At 41.2% G+C, this 27,516-nt stretch overlaps 4 protein-coding genes across 4 annotated transcripts in view; 3 read left to right on the forward strand and 1 right to left on the reverse strand.

Annotated features, from left to right (window-relative positions):
• The window catches only part of LOC136938120 (GTPase IMAP family member 8-like), a 261,770-nt gene that overhangs the window by 171,450 nt on the left and 62,804 nt on the right, over nt 1-27,516 (reverse strand).
• hoxb6a (homeobox B6a) lies at nt 5,354-8,032 on the forward strand. Its single transcript, XM_067232475.1, has 2 exons — nt 5,354-5,892; nt 7,111-8,032. Exons 1-2 carry the CDS (start codon nt 5,466-5,468, stop codon nt 7,362-7,364), a joined length of 681 nt encoding a protein of 226 aa, XP_067088576.1. The 5' UTR covers nt 5,354-5,465; the 3' UTR covers nt 7,365-8,032.
• On the forward strand, nt 10,009-12,305 carry hoxb5a (homeobox B5a). Its single transcript, XM_067232469.1, has 2 exons — nt 10,009-10,630; nt 11,321-12,305. Exons 1-2 carry the CDS (start codon nt 10,042-10,044, stop codon nt 11,566-11,568), a joined length of 837 nt encoding a protein of 278 aa, XP_067088570.1. The 5' UTR covers nt 10,009-10,041; the 3' UTR covers nt 11,569-12,305.
• Nucleotides 23,648-26,745, forward strand: hoxb4a (homeobox B4a). The gene is made up of 2 exons (XM_067232471.1): nt 23,648-24,071; nt 25,050-26,745. Exons 1-2 carry the CDS (start codon nt 23,648-23,650, stop codon nt 25,379-25,381), a joined length of 756 nt encoding a protein of 251 aa, XP_067088572.1. The 3' UTR covers nt 25,382-26,745.

A 27,516-nucleotide genomic window follows, 5' to 3' on the forward strand; every position in this document is an offset into this window, starting at 1 on the left:
GGAGTGCCTGAATGTCTGCGACGGGTGACCATGTTTTTGTATGTGTCTGTTGGGTGAGCTCAGCTTGATTTTATTGCTTAATTCCCCCTCTCATTTCCCCTTCTGGGCATCATCCAGTGGTGTTTTTACCACCAGACCCTTTGGTCTCCATTTGTCGTATCCCCGTCTGTGAACACCCCCCTACCCCTCACCACCCCCGACACACAAACCAAATCAAGAAGTAGAAATTGCTCCTAGCTGTGATTAATTTATTGTGTGCGTTAATGTTTTCTTCGATAACACTCAGTAATTTACTATGGCTGTTTTATAAACTCAATTTAAAATCTGTCTACAATGTATCATGTGTGATAATGGATATTTGTGGCGTTGTATTCAGTCATGTCTGTATGTATTTCTCTCTATGTTCGAGATACACATTTCTTTAATCTAACCTACATTTTTTCCATTCGTGTGTATGTGTGCGTGCCTATATGAGCGTGTGTATGTGGGATGTGTGTGTGTGTGTGAGTCTGTGTGTATGTGTGTGTGTGTGTGTGTGTGAATAAGAGAGAGACAGAGAGAACAAGAGAAAAATAGAGATAATGAGTATAGGCCTATTTACAGTGTGTCTGGAAATAAGACTGTCAACACCTGCGCGTGCATTTCAACATAATAGTTATAGATTATTATAATAAATTACTATTGCATCATCGATCAGATATTTGTCGCTTCATCTGAATTTTTAAGGACACACGTTATATATTCCTTAATATATTAAATGAAACCCGTATTGACAATAACAAAACACAAGTCATGACAAATAAAAAACAGTGAAGTTCAGAAGTTCAGATATTTAACCCCCGTTTCGCATTCCACCATGGGCACGGATTCCTTGTACGACATACAATTGTATTCGGTAAAATACAAGCTAAATTCAGATTTGCAAAGGTTGGCTTTTGTGAGTGGATTGGGCGCAGTTGTTTCACTTTCCTTTGACAAGATGAATTAGGTTTTCAAAATAAGTCGTCCAATTATGCCAGACTGCAGCTTTGCAGTGTTTTCATGTTGTGGTTGATCGTCGCCAATGACGCAGGGTTACTGCAGCAGTTGAAGCTTGTGCTCAACTCTCTGCTGCCATCTAGCGGTCACTTTTTAACAACACCAGACAATCTACACATTTTGTTATTTTCGAGGTTGAGTGCGAAGGTTTCTGTGTGCATTGTGTTTGGTGTGTGTGTGTGTGTTGGTGTGTTTGTTTGTGTGTGTGTGTGTGTGTGTGTGTGTGTGTGTGTGTGTGTGGGGGGGGGTGTATCCTATCACAGTGTCGTACGGTATTTCAATGCTTGCGTGTGCATGTTTCAGCAATCGTTGTGCGTAAATATGTTTTGCGGTTCAGTGTGTATCAGCTGTTGACAAACAGATGTGTGCTACTTCCCCGATGATCTTGCAGCCTTTACCATGGTATTGCGTGCGTCCAGAATGAACCGACTAGGGAAGGAGATAACAGGAAAGCTACAAGGGGCCCGGTGGCAGTGAAACGTAGAAGAATGCAGAGGTTGTAAATTCTCGAGCTGCTGTTGCCGCGAGCTTTGATGTGTCTGCGTTCGGGAAAGATTTGTGGCACGCACGCAGAAAGACCAGACCCAAAGACAGGATTTTAGCCCCCCCCCCCCCTTTCTGTAAAAAAAAGAGAGACGTAAGCGGATGACTGCTCCAAGGTTACTATTACATTGTGCAGCGAATGGAGCGTGCAGTCTTGTTCAGTAAACCAAGCTGAATTCACTCACTGTAACTTTCCTTGTATTAAGGCCACAGTTTAGCTGCGGCAAACGGGTAATTTGGCTTATTGCTAATGTTGTGGTGTTATGTGGGCTCTTCCCAAGGAAACGCCAACTAACTGTAATCTGTGTTGCTGTGTGAGGGTCGTGGACTTGGTAGAGAGAGATAGGAATGAGGTGAGGAGAGAGATAGAAACCCAAAGAGAGAGCGAGTGTGTGTGTGTGTTTGTGTGTGTGTGTGTGTGTGTAAAGAAAATATTTAACTGGCCTATGTTTTAATTTTCTGTAATGAGATTCTGGTCTTGAGAAACTAAATTGCATCTAAGATTACTTTAACTCCACACACACACACACACACACACACACACACACACACACACACACACACACACACACACACACACACACACACACACACACACACACACACACAAACATCTGTGTGTTACAAGGTGAAAGATAGAGGGAGAGACCAAGAGACATGTAGTGATATTACATTCTTTATTTTCACAGAGCTTTAGCCTCCAGCAGTGTAGTGTGCACTGCCATAAATTAACTTTATAGTAATGCAAAAACCATCCAACATAACGTAATATATAACCCCGTAATACACTTTACACGATGTTAAGTGTTATGTCAAATTGAAATATCAATCCTTGCAAATATCATACAGTCAACCAATGGACTTATGCAACTTAGCAATAAAATATTTTGGCCTAATGTGTAACTGGTCTCGGATGCTCTGGTCAGAGGATTGTCGAGTTCCGGTCTACTAACTTCACAAGGGCTGAAAGTCCATGAAGGACAAGTCAGTTTCTAAGGAAGACTCATAAATATTGAAGGAAGGCTATAGAGTTTGGTCTATCATTAACTGACCGAAGTTATTCACTTGGAAGCACACAAACGCGTTACAGCGACTGGACATCCTAACCCAGTTTAATCATATAATTTACGCATTTAACCTAATAGAAAATATTGTGTAATTTATTAGAATTTTATACTATTGTGAATAAATTATAATCTACAGTTGTAGTTGTATTTCTAACATCGTTTTTCGATACACATTCGTATTCCCGCGTTTGAGCAGCAAATAGTGTACACTATGCAACTGTATTCTATACAGATTGCATGTCAAGATTAGACTTTTTGCACATTTAATCACCTTTCATGATACAAAGGTATATTTTACCGGATGTTGCAATTACAACACACGTGTGATATCTCCTTGCAGGCAATTACACATTTGTATTTGATAGACTAAGAGACGTACAGATGCAACACATGTGATGTGATCTCCGCTAATGGTTTGACTAAAAACGTTTACATAATACTTTTACATTAAAAAACACAAAAAACTGTTTTTGGAACAGTTGCGCCCTGCAATTGTTTCAACGTCTGTTGCTGCAACGTGTTTTCAGATGCAATGTCCCTGTGAATTTACAGGCCTCATAAACAGTCATAAAACACTAAAACACTTCCCCCAGAAAAATAAAACAGGCACTCCAAGACGCCACAACTCGGTACAACTATTAGTTGTTTTTAATGATCAGTTATCACAATATTATTGTAATATTATACATTTCAAGTGGACGTAATTAATGAAAAGATAGACTATACAGTAAATGTTTATATATATTTTAATGAAGAAAAAACGCGTAAACAAAATGTCAAAACCTGTTAAAGCCATTTGTCTACAATAGCCTTACACTGGTGTAAAGTAGGCCTCATTTTACATGTGCGTAATATTTTACATTTGGAGAAAGACAATAGATTTCCATATGGACATTCAATGAATGGTTTGATTTTGAAATAAAAAAAACATGCATACCTGTCTGGGTAAATGTGTCACAAAACTAAAACAATGCAAGGGGTCAGGAATAGAGCGCATATTTAGCCTACTTACATCAGCCTACTGTCAGGCGGCACACTCGAGGGGATAAAAAGCAGTTCCGGGACACATGACGAGGAGTGACAGACGCGTGTTTCCTCGCCGGTACATCTAAACACACCAAGGGTTTATGATAAGATCAGATGCTTTTCAAATCGGAGTGTTAATCAGTTCAGGCGCATTTTCCTCCATGTTTCCAGTTGCTGTACGCATATCTTTGTATTTGTCTCATTGTCCCCCATGTTTCTGACCCACTTCGTGAGCTAGTAGTGTTGCCCATAGAAGTTTCCAGGCCAGGCGAGCCTTGACAGTCGTAATTTGCAGTGCGCACGCTGGACAAGCTCACCAAACCTGCAACAAAAGAAAATACTCAATGAGATAGGCTACAATAAAAAATATACAATTATCTTGCACACTGATTACCAGATAATTATTATGCTATACGCCAAAAGTTTTTTTGTTTTTTTTTGTAGTTAGCCAATTATTAACAGAGACTTGTGACCAGTCGATTTGTTCTCTTAACAAATGCTCACAACAATGGTATTTCCCGTTCAGACAAAACTAAGCCAAGCTAGAGGAAGAACTGTGTCCTGCTCCGTTTCAGAAAGAGTCAAAATGAAAGTAAAAAGATTCAGTACACAGTGAGGTAACACTTAACTTATTTATGGGACTGAGGCTAATTTATGATTTAGCGACACATATCGGTGCCATATAACTGTGCCCTTTGTAAATGAAAAACAGGCCTATGGGCTCAACTCGAGTTCTAGTGGAGAAGTGAGGGAACCATTGAGTGCTTTACAAAGCCTAAAGACCTGCCCCCAGTCAATAATTTTAAAATTAAAACCAGGGCATGAAATGTGGTCTCGGAAGCATGCATGTAAATACATACAGACCAGACAAATGTGGTAATCAGCAACTTTTAGCAACCACAAAACGGGGCAGTGTCATTCCTCAACCAACCAAACAAGATCGTCTAAATACATGGCCACTCTGGTTTTATGAACACTGATAAAACAAAGCTAGGATCTACTGAAGACTATGATATTGAGCTACTATTCTCAATATAAGCCGTCAGAATGAATGCTGTATTATCCAGATGTACAGTCTGTATATTCACTCTGAGTAGGATGGATGTATTGTATGCCTTGTCAATAACTCATATGGAAATTACAAGTTAAATAACAGTGATGAGCACGTATGAAGGGACGAATTACGTCTCCTCACATATTGAGTTGAGATAATGCCTCTGACCACAAACATGATATAGTTTCAGGCTAGGCTAAATAAGATTCAGTATCTCCGACCGTGCATGCGCTTTTGAAACGACGCACGTTTCTTAAATCCATTTAATGTGAGGAGTGTTTAAAAGGAAGGCTAATATAGTTTGCCTTCAGTGGAGAGGACCGTGTGTACTGTATATGGTTGCACGTTAGACCAAACACAAGGGGGAGAAGTGTCGATGTATTCAATTTAGCACTTTAAGATTTCAGTGTGATTCGTATTGTGCAATCTCATTGGAGGGAGAGAAAGGCGAATGAAGGGAAAAAAACGCTCTCTGGTTTGCGCTGGGGTCCCCCGGCGCATGCAATCTCAGCCCCCCTCAAGGGTGCTATTTTGCAGGCACGGACGCTCGCGATTGGTCAGCCCTCGGTCAGATGGTACGATTTCCCTCTGTCCCGCACTGGCACATAGCCACCCAGCGCCCCCCACCCCCCTCCCTCAACTAAAACCCAATCTCCGATAAACTACTGATAGCTAAACCACTTGGACTATAAAACACAACAAATCATAAACCAAGGAAAAGAGCCCGTGCCCTCCCAATGAGTTCCTATTTTGTAAACTCAACTTTCCCTGTGACTCTGCCCGGAGGACAGGAGTCTTTCTTGGGACAGATACCGTTATATTCCTCCGGATACACAGATTCTTTAAGACACTATCCCGGTGCTGCCTATGGAGCTACCAGCGTTCAAGACAAGGCGTACCCGTCTTCTTACTACCAGCAAGCAAACGGTGCCTACGGTAGGGCTGCTGCCGCCGGTGCATGCGACTACGCAGCAGCCAGCTTTTACAGGGAAAAGGACCCTGCGTGCGCTCTCGCCAGCATAGAGGAACACTCGCTCGTGCTGAGCCAAGACCATCGCAAGACGGACTGCACGGGGCAGAATAAAAGCTTGTTCGGCGACAGCGACGACCAGAAGCCGTCGACGCCTGTCTATCCATGGATGCAAAGGATGAACGCGTGTAACGGTGAGTTCACACTGTCCTGTCATTATTTTTTTCTCTTGATTTGTTTTTTTTTTCCCCTGTCGGGCTGATAACATAGAGCTAGGCTATTGCATGTGACCTACTACTGTACTGTACCGCGCCGGAAGAGCACAGGCTAAAAAATAATGTCGCCCTGTTGTTGTATGTTATCACTGAGACTGAAGGGAAGCGTTAGCAGGCAATCTCCACACTTAGCAGTTCCCTCCATTATTACAGTATTTTCTGTCCATCAGCTGATGACTCTGGTTTCCAACCGCCTCGAGGATCACATTATTCACGTTCTAGATTACAAGAGCTCGGAGCACGAGCACATCCGTGGCAACAATAGAAACTCAGTTCCATCAAAGATTTCTCTTATTATCAAAATGTGTGGCATTGTTGTTTCTACTCTCCTCAATTAGTTATAGCCCTTATCAATAACAAAAGGCCATATGGTTTTAAACAGTACAGCAAATACACTTGGTTGAACGCGTATAAACAGCATAAGTACTGCACCACATCAGGGAACAGCATGGGTGCAATAAATTACATTACAAGGAACTCCAATTTGATACAAATAACTAAAACAACTTCCACTTTCTTGACTGCTGGATTTACTATAATTTGATCTGAGATCACTTTACTGGTAGCCTTAATAATCTAACAGTTTATTGCAATTTACAATGTCATCTAAGTGACAAGAAAAAATTCAAATCAGGAATATATGTGAATGATTCATTGCAAGTCTTAAAATATACCATCGTAGTTGTCTCACACAAATGTAGATTCCAGATTGTGTATTGAAATACAAATTTGAGAAGACATGAAGCACGCCCAGACCATTATGCCTTGGAATATGTTTTGTAGCCTAAGATCAAAGAACAGGAAACAGGGTTGTATTTATTTGGGTTGTTGTCCGACGCAAAATTATATTTTCAGTCTTGTACCTGAGTAGGCTACGTTGGCTAAATCGGCAGGTCCACACACATTTTTTGCTTAGCTAAAAAAAACAGTTCTTGTTGACATATTTAACAGTAGATGGTCCAGCTTCGATTTAGTACATAACGTCTTATAGCAGCATAACGATGCGTGGGCTACATGCCTCAAACCGACTAGGTTCTCTGAAACCCAAAGCTCTTTCTCTCCTTGATATATCTGCCAGTGCAATAAACCCAAGCTCGAGGTTAATATTTGACTACCCCTTTCCCTTTCTTTTTACAGGGACATTCGGTAACCCCGGTCGCCGGGGTCGTCAGACATATACCCGCTACCAGACGCTGGAGTTAGAGAAGGAGTTCCACTTTAACAGGTACCTGACCCGGAGACGCCGCATCGAGATCGCGCACGCACTGTGCCTAACAGAACGCCAGATTAAAATCTGGTTCCAAAACCGACGGATGAAGTGGAAAAAGGAGAATAAACTAATAAACTCCTCTCAAACCAATGGGGAGGAGGAAGAGAAGGGGACGGAGTAAAGAAAGAAAAATGGAATAATGTTGTAAGAAAGGAAAGATAATGCATAAAGGCATCCTTAATTTTAAGACATGAGGATTCACCTCCTTCATATGTCCAAAGTTTCCAATGGTGAAGTTGTATTTGGTAAATTTGATGTAGCATTCCAGAAGTTCACTTAACTTTTTATTTTTGTTACTGTTAATGTCTGTTAATGTTTTTTGTTATCATAATTCGGGTACCCGAATGGCAGTGTTTTTGTGAGCTCGTCTCTTGATTTAGGACGTGGTCTTATAATGTTAACGACCATGTTTAACGAACTATTTGAAGTATCTATGTCATATCTGTATTCATATTTAAAATGTATAGAAATAACGGGGAATTCTCCTTGAATGGTGAATTATTGTATTTCTTTTGTAAGCTAATGCCCAGACTTAGCTCTTTCGTTGAATTGTTATAAGTTTGAAAGGGAAATACTGATCTACTGACAACTCAAAACTACCTAGACTGGGTCAAAAGTTTATATTTTATGGATTTTATAAGTGGTTTATGTTTGTGGTTTGTCACAAATTCGTATCTGCTTACAAACTCATTCAATAAAATGTATGAGCTATTCAAACTGTATTCCTATGTCTGCGCGTTTTCTTATAAAGTACGATTCGTAAGCGTCACACGCCATTCACAGCATCATTGATCCTTGAGTGTATATATGCATACTTGGAAGAAACCCCCAAGATTCATAAAAATATTTAAATGAAAGCTTTTTTTGTGCGGGCTAGTGTGTGTGTCTAACACCTTTGACCTTCATTAAAAGAAGCCAGGGGCGTTTGCCAATCTTATCGAATCTTCTTTGTTGTCAACCCTTGCCACATGTGAGCAAACAGGCTTTTTCTTGGTTGCTTTTTGAGCATGTGTAAGAACTTTGCGAATTGATGGTATCCGATAGGCGATTCAAAACGAAGACTGTTGAATAGTGACAACTAAAACGCGGAAGTGTTTTAATTGATGACCCAAGGAGAAAGCTGACCTGTCCGCCCGCCGCACTCTCTCACCCAAACACTGGACAGTCCACGCGACCAGGTCTCAGAGATTACACATTCCCTCTCCAGGTGTCAAATAGCACATTCACGAAGAAATCGTGACTGGTTTTCTCCATTAGTCTACGTACTTATAACACATATTCTACTCAGCAACTTTATGTAGCTGTCTGGATTCTTTCGACACCAACGCCGTTGCAGATGTGACACCACTTACACATCAGGTAGACTAGACATCAGATTGCCAGCAGTACGTCATTGGGAGGAAAACATAATACGACTATGTAAGTGTGAATGCTGACAGGTTTGGCCCAATGTAAAACACAACCTGATGGTTGCAGTAGTAGCCTAACACAACACGTTTCAGGCCAATCTAGAATGAATGCATTCACAATGGTTTCAGACTATCAGAGTCACTGCCCCCAAGGAAGTCTGGGAAATTTCATCTCTTCAATTCCGGTCGAAATGTAAGCATACATGCATGTTTTGTATCGAGGGGTTTACATATCTTAGCACATGTAAAAGAGATAAATTGCGCTTCTCAATCAACACATAATAAATCACGCTTTTGCATTCCTTGTGTGCAGCTGCAAAACGTTTGCTATGAGACATTTTGAATAGCGCTGTTTGAACGAACACACGACAGGTTGGCGCTACTTGGACAAAAACGCATTTCTTGCCTTTGTGTCACACCTGTCTTTCCTGTACGTTGCTTAAGTCAGAAGATTCAAATCCAAAGTTTTGGTATGAAAGATCTTTTGAGGGTAGGACTTATTTAATTACAGTGGAAAACCTGAATACTAGTGTTTGCTGTCATGTAAATAGCCTACAATCTGTTAGCGTGACCCACGCATAGGCTTCAGATGGTCCATTTGTTACACAGAGCCTATGCATTACATACAGGTATGCACACTATTTTTTTGGATGTATTATTAATATTTTAGGAGTAGCAGTCGTAGAAGTAGCTTAGTAGTATTAGTATAAGTGTTGTTGTTTGCATTGCTGCAGTACTGTGGTCAACTTTCTGGATGTTTCTCTGCAAATGTGAGTGACAAGTCCATGATTAAGACTGTTAATTTCACTTAGGTTCATCATAGCTATGAACATTGATTTCGGGTGGATGGTCTTCTATTATTATTAAGTTATTAATTAATTATTTATGATCAAACAACTAGTTTTGAGTAACAGATAAAGCCAGTAAAGATGTAAATGTTGTTGCGGGAGCACCTTCCAGAAAAGAACGTAATGGTCAAACAAATCATTTTTATCGTCGCCGAAAACAACCTAAATCCTGAGTAAAACCACTTTCTCCAAGTCCTTTTTTGTGCAATAAATTTTGTTCCCAGTAGGTGACGCTCTCTGCCAACCCGGAGCACAACCCAGAAACGGGGAGGCACACGTTGACTTCAGCCGAACGACTCCCATCTCGTCACCATTTGTAACCATAGAGCATGAATTACCTCTTGAAGTCATCAGTGAGAATTTACGACTGGTCAACAAAAGCACGTGATTCCCAAACGCACCCCCACCCACCATATTTGGCCGCATACATAGCAAAAACGAAGTACAGTGCATTGCTATAATTCATTAATACATCATAAATCGTGAAGCACAGCGTTATAACGACCAAGATCTACAAATCAAGCCCTCTAAAACAACCTAAATGAGCTCTTACTTTGTAAACTCGTTCTCAGGGCGCTACCCAAATGGCCCCGACTATCAGTTACTAAATTATGGAACCAGCAACAGCGCTATGAACGCCTCGTACAGGGACTCCGGCACCATGCATTCGGGCTCTTACGGCTACAACTACAATGGAATGGACCTAACCGTCAATCGTTCAGGCAACGCCGGCCACTTTGGGGCTGTCGGAGACAACTCCCGAGGTTTCCAGTCTCCGGTCCCGGAGACGCGTTTCAGGCAGCCGTCAAGCTGCTCGCTGGCGTCCCCCGAGCCTCTGCCGTGCGCCAACAGCAGCGAGAGTCTGGGACCCAAAAGCTCTTCTCCCCTTTCCGACCAAGGCGTCTCGACAGCAGGCACAAACCTCACCAACACAACACATTTCACTGAAATAGACGAGGCAAGCGCTTCTTCTGAGACGGAGGAGGGCAACCATAGAGCAAACACCAACAACCCCGCGAGCCGGACGCAGCAGAAACAGGAGTCCACAGCAACCTCCACTACCGCGGCATCGAGTGACGGACAAAGCCCACAGATATTTCCCTGGATGAGGAAACTGCACATTAGCCATGGTACACATATGTATATGTATAATACGTATTATCATTATCAAGGGCTGTGTGTTTGTATTGTGGGTTGGTTTTTAGTTAGCGTTTCCTCTGTGGCGCCGGATGGTGCCTTTATTTTAGCAAATTCCACAAAAGCGCCATAAATCTGTCAAGAGGGCTAGCCTTGCAAACCGAGAGCGAGAGAATGGGAGCGGGTGGGAGAGAGGGCAAAACGGCAAGACGACTTAGAAGTAGTTGTTCCTTTGAAAAGTTAAGCTTTATTACGTGTGGGAACTTTATTGCCGTCCTCTCCCCCACTACGGCAATAAAGTGTCGAGAATGGAGAAAGAAAATAAAGAGAAGAGAGACCAAGTTCGGAACGAGGAGAACAGTGAATATTGATGAGTAGAAACGAATGTGATCAAACATCTTTACAGTAAATGAAAATAAGATGTGTTAAAGTAGTGAACTGATAGATTTGCTATCAGCTACCCCACCCCCTCGCATACATCAGTAGAATAAATTGCCTGCAAATTTGATTAAGGCCATTCTTTCTTGTACATTGTGTGTACTCCAGTTTAGGCTCGTTGGGCTTTGTCTGTGTATTGTTTGTGTAAACCTTTGCTGGTCAAATCTGTCGGAGATTTTTTGCTTCATGTTTTTGTCGCCCACACTCGCTAATGTTGACCCTTGCGTTTTGTCCATACTATTCAGATATGACGGGACCAGACGGCAAAAGAGCGAGAACCGCTTACACGCGCTATCAGACGCTAGAGCTGGAGAAAGAGTTCCATTTCAATAGGTACCTAACCCGGAGGAGGAGGATAGAGATAGCCCACGCGCTCTGCCTCTCAGAACGGCAAATTAAGATCTGGTTCCAGAACCGAAGGATGAAATGGAAAAAGGACAATAAACTGAAGAGTATGAGTCTGGCTACTGCAGGTAGCGCGTTCCAGCCGTAGTGGCCACGCTAATTAACAGAAATCGAAGAAATGATTACACGGATTCAAAATAGATTTCAAAAACATTATAACTGAGTACTGTACAGCGCGGCACCTTTTGGCATGTTCTTGATGTTTTAGAACAACTTAACCTCTACTGTGGTACTGCTTCTATATATATAAAAAAAAACGTTAGTGTTCATATGTTATTGTCTTTTAAATACAGTGATTATTGTTTGGAGATTAAAAAGAGAGAAAATGCTACCAATGCCGCCAGTTGTTAATGTTATAAATATCGTTTGTGTCAAGTGCTATGTTAATGCTTTCTTGAACGTTGGCATGTGAGCTCTTAAATGTTATAACTTATTTACGACTATAACGAGTGTACACCTTTGAGTTTACAGCTTTAAAGACTCTGCTCAAATATGAAGTGAAGTTAGTGTAGAGGGGCCCCCTGCTTTTAGGCTACAGGAATCTTGAGGTCTCCTTCAAGTTCTCCATACCATTGTTTGAATTCTATCGTTGGCTTTTGTCACGTGTTCAAATTTGTCATTTATTTTCTGGAAAGAAAGGAAACTTGTGCATAAAAAATACAACATAGATTCCTGTATTCGTTCATAAGTGTATAGTTATATTCGATATGTAATTGTATATTATTGGATCATGTTTATGTTCCAGAGAGGGTGTACATATTAACATTTTTAATGTGACCAATTGGCTATTTGTAGTGGGCAGAGCATATGACAACTATGTGTGTATGTGAGGGGGGGGGGGGGGGCAACTGTCATGTAGACCTGCCTGTAAGCATTTTGCCAATAAGCTTTTTGTATTTGTTTGTAGCTTACCTTGGAGTAAAAAATAAAGTTCCTCATACTCAGACCAAAACCATAGAGCAAACGGGTTATAATTCTGCGTCCCCTGACTACCTTGTGCATGACTCGGCCTTATTCTGTCTCACACCTAGGCCTAGACAGGGAAGAGAGTCAGCTTAAAACCTGCCAGGTACCTCAACGAAGTACTTTCAAATTTGCCAAAGTTTTCACAAAAACATCCATATAAATTATATTGAAGGATATAAAACGACAATAACAGATTACAGTCATGTTTACGCATTGCGCACAAGGACACATATGCGCAGTAAAATACTGCGCAAATGTGAAATCATATAGCCTATTACCTTATCCTAACCTGACCCAAATCACATGAGACAACTCCAGCAACAACATCAGCAACAACAATTAGCAACAACAACATAAGCGACACTGATCTAAAATCAAGCAGTTTGTTGACAAACTGTGACTCAGCAAATGTTTGTAAATTGGTCATTTTCTATAGTAATGATTTCCTGGTCGTTTAACGGTGGCGCTCCTGTACAAATTAGTTTACGTCTCGTTTTTAGTAAACAAGCTCTGGACTTTGAAACTTACCGACGAGTTGTCAACCGGTTTTTTTTCAGGTCCTACACGCTACTTTTGAGAGCCGAGAGAAGGTCCTGCCAAAAAGCCCATCTGCCTGGCGTTGCCTGGCCGCTTGTATTTTGAACATTTTCTTTCCCCTTTGGCCAAACTATACCAAAAGAAGCTATGACATTTACATGTCAAACGGATGAGGGTTTTATCTTGAAGTTAGATCGTAAAAATCGCCCAGGCCACAGACAGATACCCCTTACTGGCTCTCAAAAGTCACGTGGGGTCCATAAAGTTAGTTTTATGGTTTTGGGGAGTTGACAATGTACTATATATTTCACATTCTAGAATGCAAGTGACGGTTTAACTGCTTCGGAGGGATTCTAAAGGGTCAGTAGTGAGTGGATAGCGTACTGGCAGGCCACTGCCTTGCCCTTGTCTGGTCCATACAATGTCTGCGCTCCAGTTCGAATTCTATCTGGGCGGATATGTAGCCAGTGGAGTGTATGAACGCACCAAACGCACAGTAAGTCCAGTTTACAGGCTTATTTCGCGGGGGTCTAGCTGTGTTGGGGGAGGAGAAGGGGAGGCATCGTTTGTGATTACTGTCATTCATTTTGCTCTCCGTGTCATAGTACGCTATTGATATGATACAGAGTATTTGTAGCTTCACCTATTAAACTTATTTTATATCTGCAAAGTCTGGAGGGACATGTGGAACAGTGTTTTTGTCTATAGACTCTGGTTATGGATATTTGCGTTACCTCCGCTCCTTGACCTCTTCCTAAGGTTTCATGTACACTTCCAGTATGCATGGATTTGTAAAATAACAGTAAAGCCTTTCTGTCTTTCGTTATAGTCGTTTCTTTTTACATAAAAGAAAGGTCCGCCTTTTATTGCATTGTGGTAGTCTACTTCTTAATAACTCATAATTTCAACATGAATAGGTGGATTGCCTGGTGTCGTTTATCTGTATGGACCGCTGTAATGATTATGGAGTCTGGAAAAGTTGAAACAAAAGTTTCAAGTCTGACTTAGGCCTATGTAAAAACAAAGTAGGCAACAATTTCATTGTGTGTGTATTTTCTTGTAACATATTCGATATTTGTAAGGCTATCATTTTTACCTTATGTACCGGACTGAATGCAAATTACAAGCGCCCCCCCCCCACACACACACGCACACACATGTATAATGATATGCGTCCAAGAGGTACAAGCAAATCTTTGTTCGTACACCGCCCAAGTATTTTCCTTGCAGGAAGGGTGTGAATAACAAAACTGGATGCCGACATTCTTATTTCCTTTAATAAAGTGATCCTCTAGCAACTTAGAGCACTGAATACTGAACCAATACTTGTTATACCAATACCAATGCATGTTGCCGTAGTTCTCCCATGATTAAAATGTCAACAGTTTAATAGTTGTGTGACAGCTACACATACATTTGACATTCAATCTAAAATCTTTTAAGCATTGTATCCTAATTTTGATGAATACGCTATCCTTATCTTCCATCGCTGGAAGATACAGTAGATTAAAGACAAAAGTCTTCTCTTTTTTTTTTTTTTTACAATTAGGCCTAATGCAGTAGCAGTGTACAGGGCTACCGCGACGTGGGCCCACGGCTGGGCTAGTTTAGGGAACGAGCGATGGGATCTCTTTTGGAAGTAAAAAAAAAACCGTGACCTCTCAGACTTTCATTAATTATGTTCATTCAGACCCAGCCAATGTCTTTTCAGTATGGGGATGCGTGACTCTTCTGCTTGCACCATATATTTTCAAACATATCAATAAATAGGCCTGCATGATCCCAGTCAAGGTTAGCTGCAGCTTTGCTTTAAGGCAAAATGCAGCACTGCCTTGTATTTAGTTATTACAGGATCACACAGACGCCCCAAAGAGTGGAGCATATGTTAAGGTCATTATTTAAATAATGAGAAAAATTAATAACGAAATATATTAATTCTTTGAATGTAAACGTATTCATTTGTTTGCCACATTTGAAACAGTGCCAATGCAAATTAATTGCAACTTAAATTGAAATGTACACCCTCGACAACCTGAATGTTTTAAACTTTTATTTTACATTAAACCCGTGTTTTTCCGGTCCTTATAGCACTACACAACTACACAGTTATTTATTCATCTTTTATTTTTGAACTGTAGCCCTGGCGCTGTGTGTGTGTGTGTGTGTGTGTATAAGTATATATGTGTGTGTGTGTGCGTGTGTGTGTGCAGCTTTAGGAAGTTTCAGACAGTAAACAGGAACTCTCGAGGGGAGAGGCAGGGTCTTCCATATCAATTTTTCATCGGCTTCCTTTTCATAATGATAGCCTACATTCGCAAGGGCCTAGGCCACTGCCCCCTGCACAGAGGTAGAGCAGAACATGTATTTAGTTCCTCTTCAAAGTTGTTTAACGAGTTCACCGACCCAGACCCCTACGAAGTCGACCATTTTATTTTCGGCTTCATCAGTTTCCCGTTTATGTGTACAGTCAAAATCTTATCACAAGCCTAAAGTTTTGTAGGTGGGTGAGTAAATAGGCGAAAGCTTTTTTATTGAAAGGTGTGTGATTGTCTGTTTTTACACGTGGTTGTTTTCTGTAATCATATCAGGAGATGGGAGAAAGCAGAAGGGGTTGAGGTAAAGAATGAACATGAGAAAAGTTGCTTAAGGTCACCCTACTGTTTATCGTGTTATTTTATGGTGGTATGGAGCCTCGCAATAAAACAACGGCCACGGATTGTCATTGAAATAGCAGTTCCACATGCCTACACAATTGTACATTTGTAAATAACTAATAATATGTTAAATATTTGAACAGTTACTGGGGTAAGAAAAATATAAAAATACAACTGTGTTTCCAAAAGCTAAGAAGCATTTTCGATGTTGGACATTGGAGCGTCGATTTCCAACGTTTAAATTGTCATTTGAACAACATAATGGGTTTTGCATATTGATAGGGGTAATCTAGGCTCATATCTCATCCATAATGCATGTGGACGGTGTCACCGCGAGGTCAGCAGACAAGCGATGCAGAGCGAACACCAAAGCGCAGGCGCAGCCAAGGAGCACAGAGGACATTAGGTGCAGTTATACGAGCGTGTTTACCCACCGACAGAGGGGAAAGGAATTAACCAGTTCTGTTTTTATTTAGGCTACCTCTTGTTTTTCCCACTTCTGTATCCGACTCGTGGGATAGGGTGACAGAAGCAAGGAAAACATCCGCAATTTCAATCTGACATGGTGGAGCACGCGTGGATCCTCACTGACTCGAAGCTGATTTAAAACGGAAACGTCTCCAACACAATGCTATCGTTATCGCCTTGAAAAATAAGCAAAAAAGAGCAGCCTAATATGTGATGCACAAGTGAAGTCTCACTCGTTTTCTCTATTAATTACTGAAATAATCTGTTAATGTCAGCAAATATTGTTCTGCGCTATATTAGGTGCCAGGATACCAGCTACCAGGGTATTTCATCAGCCTTTGATTTTGGATAGGCCTACTATTTTACCTGACAATCTATGCGCATAAATATGTTAGCATTCTAGTGGTTCTAAAAATCTCTCTTCTACTGCTAGGCAACTAATAATAAGGGGGATGGAAATGGAGAAACAACGGTGTTTGTTAATTATACTAACAATAACATTAACGTGGTTTTGTGGTCGGGAAATGGCTATGTGGCTTTGTTCCGTGGCCGACTTCACATCGATAATATTTGTGATCTGATTTCAGATCATTTATAGTTTAAAACATGTAGGCTACGCTATTGTTATTAATAGCCAATCGTAGCAAAAGCCCTTTACGTGGGCCGAAAAACAATTTTGGAGAAGCCACACAAACTCTCATCCACTCCACAGGACCTCAAGTCCGACGCAAATGTTTTACTCAACAGCCCAAGAAAAGTATTTAGTCCCCACAAAATGTCTAATGCTGCACATTACTTGCAAGCGAATTGTTTAAAATGTCGTTACACATGTGCTGAGGAATATTTTGTCTAAATGCAACTCTCTCGCGTGGCCAGCAGAGCCCGCTTTAGACCAAGTTCACAGCTAGAAAAGGCAGTGTGGCGCTATTCCACCCACCACGCGACAAACTCATTTGAAACCCATTGTTATAAACACATGATAACCTAAACCCCAAATTCTTCACCCATACACCTTCCGTGTTTGGATGAACTGCTACTTCCTCACAATGTGGTAACATGCACTTTCAGAGCTCCTCCAAATGGAGTTACGTAATTTCCATGTACTTCCCTCGTCATTGTATTGTGTAAGGGTTCGAACACCACGGGAAACTAGCCCAACAGTGTCGGCAAACGGCACGTCTAGCGATAAGAATGTGATCTTATAGGCTACTCTAGCTGTCTTTCTCTTTTCGCCTTGAGCTTAAGAAGGTGATTCCAGTATTGTCAGAAAGGGTTATATAGCTGGGGTCAAAAAGTTGAAGGGTCAAAAGTTTACGTCGTGCGTGACTCTGCCCTCGGCTGTCGACTCTGTTTTCTAGACCAATTGCTGCATGTCTATGGCGAAGTGGGAGGGTGAGGGAGGGATAGAGAAGAGGGGGCGCATGGAAGGTTAGGAGAGTGAAGGACTACAGATTGTCTCATGCGAAAAGATGAGAGAAATGATAGTGTGGAGCGAGGGAGAGGTGAAGGGCTGACCTTCTTGGTAACAATAGCAAGTCCATGCGCGCGAAGGAAAGAGAGCAGAGGAAAATGGACGATTGAGGGAAGGCAACGGAAGGGATTTGATGACATTGGGGTTCAACAATGCAGGTGTCTGCCCTCTTCTCTGTGGGCCCCGTCGCAGTTGTAAAATGGGATGGCTCAAGTAATGCTCCAGTCAAAAATACATTATTTTTCTCAAAATCATGTCTGAGAGACAAAAGGGAACGATAACCGAACGTAACATCAATTCAACTGTTTCAAACTTGTTTCCATGTGCTTTACTATGCACATTACAAACGATTCATTAGCTCATACTCAAGTATGATATGCTGTAAAAGTACTTTTAAATATCTAGGTAGGCCTGCTATCAAGAGGTTAATATGTTATTAATATGATCATTTAATGAAATAATTATATGTATGTATAAGTCATACGACTACTACAACTACTAGTAGACTACTACTAATAATAACTGTATTTAACTTTTCAATACATTGCCTTTGCTCTTTGCTGGCTTATCAACATAGTCCTGGCCTAAATGTTGTGCATACCATTGCTCACATTAAATGCTTCAATGCAAAATATTGTGGGCTCCAACCCCCATGCAAAGTAGGGCTATATTTAGACCAAAACATTATTACAGTATCTTTGGAAAGTTATTTTAGTTACTACTTGTCCACATGTATTCATCTTTAGAAAATGTAGTCGTTAGGATTATTAACTCTGATGTCCTGTTACGATATGGCCTACTCGCATTTCAAAGTACTGTTTGAAGTGGGAAATTGTGTGTGACAGGGTTGCCTCGCCTCTTTAGCAAAAGTGTACAATGAATACAAGAAGGAAATGACGCCACACCAGACTGTAAAAAAACATTTTCTCAATGTCTCCTTCTGGATGCGGAAACAACAATTTTCGTTAGTTTGTGAGAGGAGGAGTTAGGGACAGTTATCTGACTATCAGAAAAGTATGTTTTGATAGCGTTTTGTACACAGTTTGGCAACTTTATCTAGTAGTTAAGAATATTAAACTTGTATTCCAAGCTTCAATGCCTCTAACCGGCCATTAGACAATTCTGTAACAAACAGGCCTTACACATTTCTATTTACGTAAACCTCTTCATCTACGTCGACAAGTTGAATGGGTGCGCTTGGACACATATTGTTGAAGTATGTTTTATGGTTAGAAGGGAGGGGGGGGGGGGTTGCAAAAGGGTGAGAGAGAGGGGGGTTCGGTAAGGACAAAATTGATAATTCAGTAAATAAATAATTACGTTATTGACATAAACATTTGGACAAATGGTAGAGAGCGGAATGGTATATAATTCTGGTTGGTCGGTATTTTGCCAAGCAAAGTGCATAAGTGGTGAATAATTGTATTAGAGAACACGTCCCAATTGGAGTTCAACAGGAGTTCACTGAATTAATTTCAATTCCATTGTAGCAAGCGCCGTTGCCTGGCAGAGCATTGTGGTGCATTTTTATATCTGCAGTTTGCACAAGGCCACTATTGACGAGGGTGATTCTTGTTTTAAATTCGTTTACATTTTGTGTTCAAAACCTAATGTTATTTTTGTTCAAAATGTAAAATGTATGGTGGCATAAAATGTTTTATTTCTATTCCATATATTATTTCCAATGTAATTTTCACAATGCTACACGTATATTTTTTATTTAATAAAATAGAGGCATAAAGTGAGCATGTGAAAGATATACTCAACAACTTGAGTGCCAGGACAAGGTATCGAATTACCTCAAATGAATTCACCTGATACTTTAACAAGCAAGTACTTTATTACGGAATATATCTAACAGTTAATGCCACAAACTAAAACCTGGCAAACTTAATATAACAGATAATGTATACTACATTTCAGGCTACTGTGGGATATCAATGTTTGGTATCTACACATTTGGTCCTCCTGATAGAGAACTGCAGATTTTATTTATGCAACAAAGAAAATGAAGACATGCTCTGTGCTCGATTTGTTTTTCAGGCTTGGAAAGCCTTTTTGAATGAATCCTCCTTCCTAACCATTTTTCTTCAAAGTAATGACCTGAACACAATTCAATATGACCGAGCAAGCTATGCATAGAGGCTGCGAGTGGGAGAGACCCGGGGAAGGGGTGAAACGCAGGTCAGCGCGTCTAACAAATATTAAAATGTACTGGGACTCGTGACACGCCTCGTTGTTTAACAAAGACTGCCAAACTGCGAGATTAATACGAAAACTTGAGTCCACAACAAAATGCCTTAAAGCACTCAGTGGTTTGTCGCGTTCACAACGGTAGAGGGATAATGTGCATTTTATTTTTTAGATGTATTAGGTGGATACGCAGTGGTGTTGCAAGGGGGTAGCCCCTTTTGTCGCCTACCGAGCAAGGTTAAAGCGACAAAGGCGCGTTCGTTCGCTCGGATGGAGTTGGTCTCACGCTGGTTTATCTTATTATTTTTTCCTCTTATGGAAGGCTGTGTACGCGACGAAGATCGGCTTGCGCCCTTTTGGACAGTTTAATGTTCACTTTGCCCATAGCCGGTCTGTACTTTCGGCACGGTACACATTGGAGACCCAAGGAAATGAGAGAAGTTTTACTACAAAGGTATCACGGAGAGGTCAGGGGCTAAACCTGTGGCGTTGGAATACGAAGAAGGGGCTTATGAGCTCTTGGTGCGGCAAAAAAGAAAGAAAGACTCGGAACCGACAGAAGCCGGTGTGCATCTTGTTGCGTCTCGTGTGCAGAAAACAGAGTTGCTGAAAAGGAGCAATCTAAGACGAGATGAAATGCGCCGAGGAGCGAAGTAAGTAAGAAATTGGCGCTTCATTTACATATCGTGGTGTTCTGTAGCAGGTGCCTGCCTGGGCGGACCACGTGCCTTACACTGCGGAGAGTGCACGTTTATCCGCCCCCCCCCTTTCCATAACTGGAGTTATGAATTAAATTCAACTCTTTGAGGTCGTTGTGACACTCCATGTGAGTTCTTTCGTGTTGAATATTTACCTTGGCTTTAGTATGTGGGTGCTCGCCCTGAAAGGCTGTCGGTGTACATATTAACCCCTGAGAGCCAGATGGTGAGGTCCCTACACCGTTTAGAGAGGATAGTTTTAGGGGGTGAAGGCGAGGTCGGTGGCTGCCGAGGTGAAAGGGTTAGAGTGGACATTGGGGCTGAACTTTCTCTGTGCCATGAAAACCCCTTATTGTTGCTTTTGTTAGGTATTTTTAAAGGCCATTAAAGGTTTTCATCCAGGTATGGTGAAAGTGTTTAAAGTGTTACAATTACGACGATAACGTGGTGGCACTTGATACGAATACAGTGAGACGATGTCACGAAAGTGTACCTATTGTATTATAATGTTTGCAAAGGCCTATTTCTGAATGAAGCAGGCCATGGACTAGGATATAAACACTAGGGGTGCTAAAGATTTTCCCATCATGTATTGGCTTTGTTTTCTGCTCATCATACACTACGACTGAAACAAAGGGATTATATTATGCAGATACTTAATTCGATGCCATCACTATTTTTTCGTTTTACTTGAACAACACTGGCTCTTATTAGCTGGAATTATGTTCAATTGAATTTGTCTCTGATTCCATGACAAAGGGCCCTTACGTTTTCTTAACAAAGACCGATCTATATAAACCTGGACTTAGTCTAGGAACACCTTGAGAAGACTACAGCATGATAACGACGTTATTGTAAGATTTCAGACATAATTCAACATGATTATTTTAAACTCTATAGCTCACGTTAAAGGGTAGGTCTACAGCAAATATACCATTTTAATGTCCTTAGGCCATTACTCGTAAATATTTCACCGTTCAATTGGGGTATGGTAGTTAACAATGAGATTCAATAGGCCTGCAAGACCTTTCTATTATATGCGCTTTGCCAATTTTAGTACAAGCCTACATCTATATTTAATGTAATACATACATATTGGCATATAATATATAATTTGCTATTATATCTTCCTCATAGGTTAAACATATCGGTGTACCTTTAAATTTAGGAAAGACAAACTCTCACCTCTTACACTGTCTATTAGAATATTTTCATTTTCAATCCGATATGACAGCAAATAAAAGTAATTTAAATGTATGCCTCAGCCAGATCTTACCTTAATTTAATTGTACTAGGCCATTTCAATTTATTTTCGTAAAGTTGAAATCTCTTGACATTAGAGCGAAATCAGTTTTTCCCCAAGTTGTTTAAAATCGAAATGAGAGCTTCGGTGCGTGTTGAAAAGACAAAACTTGTTAAAAGGGTGGTGAATTGTAATCTGTTCTTTTGGTGATGTGAGAGGCGTTAGCAATTTCTTCCACTTGCATATTTTATTGTTTTACATCCCCCTTTTCCGGAAATCTCCGTTTGAGGTGTTTGTTTTCGAGTTGTAAAAAAGTATCTACCATAAAACCCATATGTTTTTGTACAGTGAGTGCACAAGACTCAAACGACCGTTTCAGTGTCCCAGAGACTCGTGCGTTCCTTGTATAAATGATATAGCGTGCGTAGATGTCGTTGTTTTTAAACGTCATACTGTGGAAAGGCTCAGTCAATTTACCAATCTTGTGCTGGTAGTTTTTTTGTGTGAAGTTGACCCTTAAAATGTATGGTATATTTGCAAGCAAAACACCTTACATTGCAGTATGTTAACTGACACAGTTTGGTGAAGCTAGCTCCGGGCGTAGCACCTTTATGCTTTACCTGACATGACGCAATCAAGGTTAGTGGCCCCACTTACTAACCTATCCTGAGAATACCTGTCATCTATATATACCCTGTAGATCCGGATTTGTGTGAACAGACTCACAGTCACAAATTCGTATCTAGGGGAGTATGTAGTTGGCGCATACACTTCGCCAAGGACACCGAGGACAACCAACGAGCTTCTATTTTGATAAACATTTGGCATCATGGCCTTTGTTGTCAAATTCAAAACAAAATCGCATGGCTTCGATTTCAATTACTAATTAGACGTTATTGAAAAAAGTTCGCAAAGCCTTTGGATAATTTGTATGCTTTTAATTGATGATTTTCTTGTCTGTCATTGAAAGGCACACTCACTGGGTCACCATTTCGATTGAAGGAGCGGTCAATTTCGACAACAAAGGGGGTTTATCTCGTGATCGCTCCACCTTGCATGTAAGCCCTTTCCCAACCATAACATTGCTCGTGCTACTTCAATCTGATAAGGTCTCAAACCAGTCCTCGATTAGCAATGCGCAAAAGCGCGTGGCAGTACTTACTATGCAAGGTGTGTAAATTGGTGTGCATGCAGGATGAACGTGGTCTTTAGGGAGGGTTGGCGGTAGGCTCAGCTTTAATGCAAAGGTCTAGCTGTGATTTAGGAGGCTTTGTAACCTGAATTAGTTGATGAATTTTCTATCGATCCTAAACAAGCCTAGATTCATCTCTGACAGCCTTCCGCTGCGCACAGCACACGCCAGGGTATTCTCTCACCGTTATTAGCGAGTGCATTTAAGAGCTTTGGCAAGCACGAACACACGGCAGCATTACTTTTCTCTTGCACTTGTTTTTAAAAGCTCCAGCAGGAAAGAAAAACAAGATATCACGGATTTAGTTTGACTGCTGTCGTGCCCACATGGGCTAAGGCGCAACATGTCGTTCTTGTCTGTATTGTTTAACGAATATGGGAGGTGAGGGGGCTATAGTATGCTCTAGACCGTTTATAAACGTGGTGGTATTTCAATCTGGCATGGCTGTTTTGGGTTGTTATTGTTTTGATTCGCTTGCTTGCTTATGTCTCGCGTGCCAATGTGTAAAAAGTATGCAACATTCGAATGCCACAAAGTATGCCCAGATGATGTGCGGGGTCTGTTATGCCTATATCCCATTTCCTTATCCGGGAAGAGTCAGGCTCCACGCCATTGGCTCCCGCTGTCACATGGATTCTTAACTTTGTTCACTTGACAGAAAGTAGGAGGGTTCAGCGATACAGGGAAACCAGTTAAGGGATAGATATAAATTTTAGTATATTTTGTGTGCAATTCAAAGAAATTAATGGCCATGAGTTCCTATTTGATCAACTCCAACTATGTGGATCCCAAGTTTCCACCGTGCGAGGAATATTCACAGAATGACTACCTACCCAGCCACTCTCCGGACTATTATAGCGCCCAGAGGCAAGAGCCAGCGTTTCAGCATGAGTCGATCTACCACCAGCGGTCGGGCTGCGCCGACCCGTCTTACACTCCGTGCCAGGGTCCGGGGCAGCCCGCGGTGGTGATGTCTCCTCGGGGTCACGTCCTCCCCCCAACCGGACATTCAACCTCTCTCCCGGAGCCAAACCATCATTGCGACTCGGTAACTCCGAGCCCTCCACCGGCTTGTGGACAGAATCTTCTTAACCAAAGCACTTCTTCGGCTAGCTCTCGCAAGGATCCCGTGGTTTACCCCTGGATGAAGAAAGTCCACGTAAACATTGGTGAGTGCTCTTAACTTCTCCCTTACTCTGCGTCTTTGTGGATATTCTGCTCACCCAAGGTGGGAAGCAAAATGTCCGGTGTTAAATCTATTGCTCCCCTCGAAAAGTAACCATCGGTTGAGATTTACGATCGGCTGTTTGCAGGGCAATATAATTACACCCTCCATAAATTTTTATTGCACTTCTTTGCCAAGTACGTTTGAAGTCTATGCAACCTTTCCGTTCTAATTTCTTCCTAAGACGGTTTTATGACGACTACACTAACCCATAAGTTAAGTTTTATGCTTTTCTAATTTGATTTTAAGTGGTTAGATGTATAAACGTGTACTTTCTCTGTCACCCTCCGTTGTTGAGTAAAAAGTTTTATGGAAGCTTAAATATTCATATTTATGGAAAGTACAATAAAACATGATTGTCAAGGCAAATATTTTGACTCGATTATGGACACTCGTTGTTATTCCACAGTAATTGAAACGTGTGCTTTGGGAGCTATGTGGCGCCTTTAAACAAGCAGTCGACTTTTGCAAAGTCACCGATATTCTACCCTTGTTCAGTATGCGTAATACTAGCACCATTTTGCAAATAACGTAACGTCAACTCAAACTTTACATAACTTGCTTTGATGCCTTTTGATCTGGCCTTTATGATACTTCATCTATTATGTTTTGCAGTTTGACTCTCTTGAATCATTATCCAGCACCCATTAACTGCCGTACAGCACCCCCCTGCGCCTCCCTTCTGTTCAAAGAGAGCTTATAGTATAATTCCCATGCAAGCCCTCACCCATAGCATTTTAGCAGTACAGCATTAAAAAATGCTACTCCTGAAACCATGTTCATTTGTCTAGGCCGTGTTATATCATGTGCAGTTGTTTTGCAAGCTCATGAAATATGGACGGGTCTATCTCAGCATGTGCAATAAATAAGTTTATTTCAGTGTGATGATGTTGCCAGTCATGTATTGCTTTCTGTCCCACAGTGAGTCCAAATTACTCAGGGGGTGAACCCAAACGCTCACGGACAGCCTACACGCGACAGCAGGTCTTGGAGCTCGAAAAGGAGTTCCACTACAACCGCTACCTGACCCGGAGACGGAGGGTGGAGATCGCTCACACTCTCTGTCTGTCTGAGCGCCAAATCAAAATCTGGTTTCAGAACCGACGGATGAAATGGAAGAAAGACCACAAGCTACCCAACACAAAGATTCGGTCCAACAGTTCCTCGTCGAACAACACAACAAACTCGCAAAACAGCAGCCATGCGCTAGAGAGCTCTCAGAACCGAAGCAGTGGACCTCCGCCGAGCCTATAGCCCACCCCATCTATCACGCTACTCCAGTACCACCACTACCCAACCACCTATACCATGCACTTTGGAAACCTTTGTTTCTGGGGGGAAGCATGGACGTTTCTTCATGCCTACCTCCCCCATCTATTCAATTACAGGGATGTTTCAAGAAGGGTAAACGAGAGGGAGGTTAAAAACAGGAGAGGTTCAGATAAAAAAAAAATAGAAACGGGGAGAAGACTCAAATGTAAACACTTCTCCTGACCCTTTTTTGCCACCCCTCCCTCTCTTTCTCTCTTTCTCTCTGTCTCTCTGTCTCTCTGTCTCTCTGTCTCTCTCTCTCTCTCTCTCTCTCTCTCTCTCTCTCTCTCTCTCTCTCTCTCTCTCTCTTTCTCTCCCTCCCACCATTAGAACAGAAGGCGGCAGATAGTTTTCAGATTTGGTGAAGATGGATCCGTGTTTCATCTTTAATCATGCCAAACTCGGCCCCATTTGTCATGTTTACTCTGCGGTACAAAGGATGAACCGTGGGCCTGCCCATTACCTCGACGTCCAACGTTGTGATTAATAAATGAGGCCATGCTTCGTCAAGAGCCGTTTTCGTACTCCTCTCCCAGACCCTTTATTCTAAAATACACCCGAATATATTCTCCAAATATGAAGTTTTTTTTTTGGAAAATATAGCTGTGTATGAGTTTTCTATGTTTATTCAACGCTATATGCTAGAAAGGCTGACAACGATTGTGAGGTCCGTTGCTGGTTCATTTATACAGGGACTCGTCTTCTCTTTGTTTCTTAAGCTGAGACAGGGTGTGGAACAAAAGGTAAATCATGGTATTTCACAAAAGAACGTTAACTATGGTTAATGATGAAGCTGGACTTATAGAAGCATACACAGTATGAACCAAAATCCTGGTACAAACCGAAGCATTATAAACACAGCACTACCTTTCTTGAATTACCTCAGTTGTACTTATATGTTTATCTTCTAGCCTTGTTTTGTGAAGTGGCAGGTTTGAGCTTATTTGAATTGCGTGGCAAGAACTTGCAAGTACACGTATTCATTTATTTTAAGTAAAATGTAATTTAAGCAATTGTTGGCCAGGGTTGTAAAGAGAAAAAGGTGCGTATATTGCATGACTGAATACGATTTAATTTTATCTTTTGCTCTCTGTTATTCTTTCTTTGCACATAAAAATGCGCACATCCCCTCTCTCCTAATTTCCCATCTCACTCTTTCCTCTCACCCTGAACCATTGCATAGGCAGTTTTATTTGTGTCTCTTTTATTTACATTCCAAAGATCAGTCTTGTTGCTGATAATGTCAAAATTGTATTTTTTCCTTCTCTATTTGTATGTTGCTCCTAATCTGCTTATTCTTATCAGTGTCTACCTTATTATTTGTAAATAGATATAGAAATTTAAATAAATGGCTGAAAAAGCATATTTCTATTCTTCTTTTGTCCTGTCCCTCTGCGCTCTCTGCAACACAGCCTACTGGAATACGGCTGTGTCTTTCTCTTCAAACCAGCTCTTCTAATATTAAGGGATGTATTCAAAAAACAGAAATTATTCAATTTAATTTCACCCTACCATGGTGGGTTTTTCGTTTGCCTTTCAATGTAGCCTGTCTGAAAAATCACTGCATATCTCGCTGGTGATTTATATCTTATGGTCATGAGTGATCCTGGTACATTACGCCTTGTAATCTCGTTTTAAATCACAAACCTCTTCGTTTCACTCTCTTCTCTCGTTAATTTAACGGTTCTCACACTCGCTGCTCGTTGGTGCCGAGAAGTGGCTTCAAAATATGGATCCTCGATTTGAAAAGTTAAATAGTTTCTCGGCTCGTGGGCTTTTAATGCTTTAATGAGAGTAATTTTTGCACAACAGTTTCTCGGTGTTTTCTGTCTGGCTGTGTATTTTTTATATTACAAAGGAGCGGGCTAGTGCCATAGCTCAAACCCTGACAACCAAATAGATAATCAAGAAGACAAATGGCTTCTTTTGTAAGGCGCGGCTCTTGTATTAATTCTCATTTTCTTTTCTTAGAGCAGGTATCGAAAATATAGAGCAGGAGAAAATAACATTCCGTTTTGCCGGTGTTGAACTTTAAACAAAAGTGTGGCCTCAAATTGGTCTGCTACCATTCCGTGTCT

Source organism: Osmerus mordax, chromosome 3, assembly GCF_038355195.1.
Source record: "Osmerus mordax isolate fOsmMor3 chromosome 3, fOsmMor3.pri, whole genome shotgun sequence".
Taxonomy (NCBI): Eukaryota; Metazoa; Chordata; class Actinopteri; order Osmeriformes; family Osmeridae; genus Osmerus; species Osmerus mordax.

What these genes read in the sequence shown, in the direction of transcription:
- hoxb5a (XM_067232469.1), top strand. Translation starts at nt 10,042, where the DNA reads ATGAGCTCTTACTTTGTAAACTCGTTCTCAGGGCGCTACCCAAATGGC. An exon ending in GAAACTGCACATTAGCCATG is followed by an intron (nt 10,631 to 11,320) that starts GTACACATATGT and finishes CATACTATTCAG; the next exon opens with ATATGACGGGACCAGACGGC.
- hoxb6a (XM_067232475.1), top strand. Translation starts at nt 5,466, where the DNA reads ATGAGTTCCTATTTTGTAAACTCAACTTTCCCTGTGACTCTGCCCGGA. An exon ending in AAGGATGAACGCGTGTAACG is followed by an intron (nt 5,893 to 7,110) that starts GTGAGTTCACAC and finishes TTCTTTTTACAG; the next exon opens with GGACATTCGGTAACCCCGGT.
- hoxb4a (XM_067232471.1), top strand. Translation starts at nt 23,648, where the DNA reads ATGGCCATGAGTTCCTATTTGATCAACTCCAACTATGTGGATCCCAAG. An exon ending in GAAAGTCCACGTAAACATTG is followed by an intron (nt 24,072 to 25,049) that starts GTGAGTGCTCTT and finishes TCTGTCCCACAG; the next exon opens with TGAGTCCAAATTACTCAGGG.